Genomic DNA, 6962 nt, shown 5'->3' on the forward strand with positions numbered 1-6962 from the left:
GGAGGTATCCAAAGCACATCGACTGGTCACTGGGGTTCCTCAGGGATCGGTTCTTGGACCCCTCCTCTTCTCCACATACACTACATCACTGGGTCCCATCATACAGGCACATTGATTCTCCTACCACTGCTACGCTGATGACACACAGCTCTATCTCTCTTTTCAACCAGATGATCCAACGCTAGCTACACGGATCTCAGGTTGCCTGGCGGACATCTCGGCATGGATGAAAGAACATCACCTACAGCTCAACCTTGCAAAGACTGAGCTTCTTGTCTTCCCTGTCGCTCCGAATCTACAGCATGACTTCACGATCCAGTTAGGTTCATCAACAATTACCCCATCAACTTTGGTCAGAAATCTTGGTGTAATCTTTGATGACCAGCTGACCTTCAAAGACCACATTGCAAAGACTGCTCAATCTTGCAGGTTTGCACTACACAACATCAGAAAGATCAGGCCCTTTCTGACGGAGCATGTTGCACAACTTCTTGTCCAGGCCCTTGTCATTTCTAGGCTGGACTCAGCTCAGCACGCACCTACTTGCACTCACTATTAAGAATCTACATCCCCTCCAGAAGTCTAAGATCTGCTAGTGAGCGACGCCTCGTGGTACCATCACAGAGAGGCTCAAAATCACTCTCCAGAACATTCTCGTTCACCATTCCTGGCTGGAGGAATGATCTTCCCACCCCTATACGGAGTGCTGGATCCCTGTCAATCTTCAAGCAACAGCTGAAAACTCATCTCTTTCGACACAACTTGACTTCATCCTAAACTTAAAAAAAAAAAAAAAACTTTATTTATTCCTTCCCTTGCTAGCTTGTACTTATTTGAACAATGCCTGAGACTTGGTGTTACAAGCACTTTGTCTGTCTGATTGCCTCTTCAAGATTAATTACTTTACTGCAAAATGACTAAATGTAAATGTAAATGTAAATGTCATAGCGTCGATTGAACCTATGAAAGAGAACAAGTCATTTTAGAGAGAGGATCAGAATAAGGGTTGAAAATAATAATATTTCCACATATTTATTTTATTTTATTTTATTTTATTTTATTTAGTTTTTTTTGTGCAAAGAACTTTACTAACATTATAGGTAAACCTCAAGGAACACATTAAAATAATAAAAAATCCATGTTATGACCCCTTTAACTATGTTAAGATGTTATCCATATAGCAGCATACTCCCTCGACGCTCTGAAGCAGCTCAATGATGTGCTACTGAAATATCTCTGGAGCACTAGTTATGCCGAATGGCAAGCGACAGAAACAGTGTCTCTTGAAGGGGGTTGTGAAAGTAGTCAACCTCTTGCTGGCGTCGTCTAACGGTATCTGCCAGAAACCGCTGGCAGCATCCAGGCTAGAAAAGAAGTGATGTCTTCCAAGGTTGGCAGAATATATTTTCGCAAATGTGAGTGAGTGAAGTGATGTGTGCTCTGCATTTAACCCATCCAAGTGCGCACACACACAGTAGTGAACACACACACGGAGCAGTGGGCCCGGCGCTCAAGGGGCTCACCTCAGTCATGGTATTGAAGGTAGAGAGAGCGTTGGGGAGTGGTGGTTATTCACTCCCCCCACCGACAATTCCTGCCGGACCTGAGATTTGAACCTGCGACCTTCAGGTTACAAGTCCAACTCTCTATCCATTAGGCCACAACTGCCCCATAACGATGGCTTCGTTCAGTCGTTTGAGGTCGACACATGTTCTAATATCTCCGTTCCTTTTGGTGACTGGCATGGAGTGGGCTCAGAAACCTCTTCAATCACACCCGCTCCATTCTGTCCAGTTTCTGTTTTACCTTCGTAAGCATTGGCAACACTGTATGGCTCCGCTGTACTTTTAAGCATTATTTTAACTGGTTCTCATGCCATCACTCTCTGTTATTTCATCTATTCTTTTTGTTAGCCCCATTTGAATTGCAGCACTGTGTTGCAGCAGATTTCCAAGGTGGGCTCCTCTCACCACATATGCATTCATCAAGTACATATTTTTTTACGCTTACTTTTGTTCTCATCTGGCCCATACACTCCAGCTTGCCACAAGGACTGTTCAGTATGACATTTGTTTTTCTCAGTGGTATCTTATTTTTCAGACTTTCATATCTTTCTTGGATATTATAGTGGCATCTGCACCAGAGTCGATTTTGAAATTGATTATTTGGGCTTCCATAAACATGTCAGCTGTTCATGCTGCAATGGGTGCATCCTTACAAGACATTGTGCCCAGGGGCCTCTGAATTCTTAAATCAGGCCTGCGTGTAAGGGTTTGGGGGTTTTATTGTTAATATTTGTGTATTTTCATTGTTCTTTTGTGTTTTATCCAAGAGTTTATAGAACTTTATTTTAACATTTCAATGCAAGTTCATTTTGAATATAATTTGTTAAGATTTTACCTGCAGAAATCCTGATGTTCCTGTCTGACTTGTTTAAACACACTCACCTGGGGCCAGTTGCATAAACTGTTTAGACTAGTCTTAAAAAGTTAGTCGTCTAATTTTTTTTTCTTCAAGACTGGTCATAACTTTTAAATTCAGTTATGAAAAGGTAGATTGGTCTTATTTGTATTGGAAAAGTAATACTGATTACCCCTTGGCAACTACTAGTTGGTTAAACTAGTTCTTAAGACACAGTCTTAACAGGGTGGCTAAGTTTATGCAACTGGCCCCTGATCATAAACTCCTCCCTCTTACAGCTCTTACCAGGAAGAGACGGACGTGTTATTTCTGCTTCCTGTCACACTGACTCTCTTCTCTACTGACAAAAGCAATAAAGAATCAGCCATCAGCGAAGAACCAAGAGAAACACTTTACAGAAGGATCTTTGTGAAGTTTGTTTCTGAATAGACAGCAGATCTTTGTGATTCTGGTGGTGATTCATCTTTCAAACTCTTGTTCAGAAAGTGAAAGTAAAGTTTAGATCGCTGGAGCTCAAAGACTGAAAATGGCTTCACTATCTGAAGATGATTTTTCTTGCCCTGTGTGTCATGAAATCTTCAAGAATCCCGTTTTTCTGGCATGTAGTCACAGTGTCTGTAAAGAGTGTCTTCAACAGTTCTGGAGAACCAAGAAGACTCAGGAGTGTCCCGTCTGCAGGAGAAGATCCTCAAAATCTGATCTTCCTCCTAATCTGGCATTAAGAAACTTGTGTGAGTCGTTCCTGAAGAAGAGAAATGAGAGGCGTTCATCAGGATCTGAGGAGATCTGCAGTTTACACAGTGAGAAACTCAAACTCTTCTGTCTGGAGGACAAACAGCCGGTGTGTGTAGTGTGTTTTACTTCACAGAAACACGTCAATCACACAGTCAGACCAGTCGATGAAGTTATTCCTTCATATAAGGTAAGAGAAATGAGTTTTAGCCGACTTCATGTTGTTATAAAGTCCTGTTTAAGTGTTGATTTGATTGATCAGAGCTGGTTGTGTTTAGTTCAGCTGAACTCCATTATCAATAAAGGTTCATAGATTTGCGGAATTACTTACAGGTGCAAATACTTTTTCACACAAGCCCAGTTGGTATTGGATAACTTCTTTTGCTTCAATAAATAGCATTGTCATTTACAAACTGTGCTTTGTGTTCACTCAGGTTGCCTTGGTTTTATGTCAGGTTTTAATTTCTGAATTAGTATAAGATGTTCACAAAAACAGAAGTAATCTAGATGGAGGCAAATACTTTTGCATTACATTATATGATCATATCACAGGATTGTTTTATCATCTTTTTTTCACTGTAAACTGGTGTTTTATGTATTTTTATTTTGTTTAATTCTAGGAGGAGCTCAAAACAGCACTGAAATCATTACAGGAGAAACTAAAACACAAAGAAAAAATGAAAGGAGAGTCTGAGAAAACAGCTGAACACATCAAGGTGAGGAAACAGAGTCCAGAGTGTTAATGTCCAGCTCGTTCCAAGACCACAACATAAAGACGGAGACAGACAACAAAATAGGGTTTAATTGATTTATAATTTATTGGGAAAATAAACAATGTTCTTTGTCTAGGGAAAAATAAATAATAAAAAAAGTTAAATACATGTCTAAATGCAATGAAAGATCAATATTAAAAGGAAAAAAGAAAACCCATGGTGTGAGAGAGAGACCAAAGCATGTGACCTTCCTTTGAGACCAACAGCCCAGTTCTTTATATAGAAAAGACCGCTGGTATACAATCACCCAATGCTCCAGGTGTGCACAGTTACCTAACTGCCCCTCAGGCCAATCCCTGCCCGTGCACTGACAAAAAAGGGCCTAAGGAGAGCACAGGGGGTCGTAACACCTCCCTCCCTAGAAAGAGGTTTACATTTCTTCCCTTCATCCTGGGCCGTAGAAATTGTCAGGTGTCACAAAAGCAGACAACTCTTTTGCTCGATCAGTTAAAGGCACCTGCCAGAATCCTTTCAGGAGAACAAATTAGCTCACAAACTGAGCAGAACCAGCTCTATCGACACAATCATCACACCGTGGCAAAGGATAACAGTCAGGCTTTGTAACCGCATTAAGCTTTCTATAATCTGTGCAAAAACGATGTGTCCCATCTGGCTTATTAACCAGCAGACAGGGGGAGCTCCATGCACTGAAACTAGGTTCAGCAAGATCGTGAGTTAAAAGATATTCGACTTCTTTACCGAGTATTTCCCTCTTCCTAAGAATGACACGATATGCATACTGTTTAATAGATGGTGCTGTACCAACATCAGTATCATGAGGTACGAGTTGGAACATCAGGGAACAAGGAAGGGAAAGAGTTAATTAACTCAGTAATATCTGCTCTCTCCTGGACAGATCAGATGAGAAAGATGTACTTCGAGGTTGGCTAAAACCTCTGTGTTCTTAAGACGTCCTTCTACAATTGCTTGAGAAGAACCATTCACACCCTCTTTAACCTCCTCACTGATAGAACCAGGAGACTCCAAGCTCTGATTTACAGTGAATGAAGTACAATCAGACACAGAATAACCAGCAGTAATAGTAGCAGTGGAGATTACACCAACAGACACAGACACTTCACCTGTAAACACACACTGCAACACAAGTGCAACACTTCTTTGAGTTACTTCTGTGTGGTTGCTACTCTCTCAAAATGAGCAAAATATCGGTTTAACATTCTTCTCTGAGAAGGGTGGCACCAGATGGATATTTTTGGTAATATCAAAAAATGGGGGTCAGAGGTTCAGGAGACTCAACATGTCTCCATTTCTGAAGAGCAGGGGGAACAAGAATCATTTTCATTACAGCTGTAGATCACTAGATACAGTTATGATCTGATATATTAATATAATGGACTCCAGCTGATTATTTGTGTAAATGACGATCATCAATCTGCTTCTGGATGCGTTATATGTCGGTCTCTGAGTTTCTCTCAGATCTGAATGATGTGATTGTGTTGATGTGTGCTGATGGAGACGATTGAAGTGAATGTGGTTTGATTTCAGTCTCAAGCTGAGCACACAGAGCGTCAGATTAAACAGCAGTTTGAGAAGCTTCATCAGTTTCTCAGAGATGAAGAAGAAGCTACAATCACTGCACTGAGGGAGGAAGAGGAGCAGAAGAAGCAGATGATGAAGGAGAAGCTGGAGGAGATGAACAGACACATCTCAGCTCTTTCACACACAATCAAAGACATGGAGGAGATGATGAAAGCCAGTGACGTCTGCTTTCTGAAGGTCTGATTTCAGATGATTGATTGATTGATTGATTGATTGATTGATTGATTGATTGATTGATTGATTGATTGATTGAGGTGTTGATGATCAATGGTGTGTTTGTTCTGCAGGAGTTTCCAGTCTCAATGGAAAGGTGAGTGATCTGCTGGTGTCTCTGGTCTCTCTGCTTCTGATCCAAAGCCACTGCGGTTCTGATCCTGAATGTTCTTCCAGAGTCCAGATCTCATCACAGCCGGATCCACAGACGCCTTCTGGAGCTTTGATTCATGTGCCACGTTACTTGGGCAACCTGCCCTTCAGAGTCTGGAAGAAGATGCAGGACATCGTCCAGAACAGTGAGTCTGACTGCAGAAGATACACACACACTGGAAATGATGCAATATTGACAGATTTCAGCATTATGTGTGAAGAACCAGATCATCTACTGCACCAAAATCAGCAGCTCGCTTTAGAAAGGTGTAAAAGTACTCAAAAATTAAACTCAAGTTAAAGTACAGATACTCTGTGAAACTTTTACTTAATTAAAACTGCAAGTAAATGGAAATTAAAATGCAGCACAGAGGAGCACAAAACATCCATGCTTTACACCTTAATGCCATCCATATGTGTACGACTTCTTTCTTCAGAAGAACACAAACTAAGAGTTTTAGAAAATTAATCAATCTTTCTGCACATAATGCATGTGTACGGCATGTCCAAAGATGATGCTTCAGAAACTACACCAAGAGAAGACGACAGTAACTCATAACCTCTGTTGATGTGTTCTTCAGCAGAACCACAGGCGTGTGAAGAAACACACAAATACTTTCTTTTTTACTTTAGCGTTGTGTTCACTTTGTGTGCTTCTTGAAGCGTCCTGTACACTTGCATTATATGCACTAAACATCTTTCTTTGTGTTCATCTGAAGACATTCATATATATCTGGATGGCATGAGGGTCAGTAAATGATTACATTTAATTTGTTCCCTTTAATGAGGCAGATGTGATGCAGAGGCCAGAAATATATTCCAGACAGAATATAAGAACTTTTGTTGAATTAATGATGAGTTACATAGAATTAAAATATACAATATTATATTGACTTTTCTGAAAAGACGTTTTGTGTTGTCTACTCAACGCCGCTGTCTGTAACAATAATTCATCTTTTAATTGTTTATTTGGAGCATTTAGAGGTTTTTTTTTCCTAGCAAATATTTATATATAATTGTTTATGACTAATTAGATGAATTAATGAGCCAATCATATTTTCATAATCATTTAGATTAAATAATAATTCATTGACAGTCCTAAGAGTTACT

At 40.2% G+C, this 6962-nt stretch overlaps 1 protein-coding gene across 1 annotated transcript in view; it reads left to right on the top strand.

Annotated features, from left to right (window-relative positions):
• The first annotated feature begins 2722 nt into the window (after nt 1-2722).
• LOC131535850 (E3 ubiquitin-protein ligase TRIM35-like) overlaps nt 2723-6962 on the top strand; it is an 11041-nt gene continuing 6801 nt past the window's right edge. The window contains exons 1-5 of the mRNA XM_058768356.1: nt 2723-3343; nt 3774-3869; nt 5433-5663; nt 5774-5796; nt 5877-6121. Coding sequence (XP_058624339.1) covers nt 2948-3343; nt 3774-3869; nt 5433-5663; nt 5774-5796; nt 5877-6121 — 991 coding nt within the window. The 5' untranslated portion in view covers nt 2723-2947. The remainder of the gene's footprint in view (nt 3344-3773; nt 3870-5432; nt 5664-5773; nt 5797-5876; nt 6122-6962) is intronic.

This window comes from Onychostoma macrolepis, chromosome 03 (genome assembly GCF_012432095.1).
Source record: "Onychostoma macrolepis isolate SWU-2019 chromosome 03, ASM1243209v1, whole genome shotgun sequence".
Taxonomy (NCBI): domain Eukaryota; kingdom Metazoa; phylum Chordata; class Actinopteri; order Cypriniformes; family Cyprinidae; genus Onychostoma; species Onychostoma macrolepis.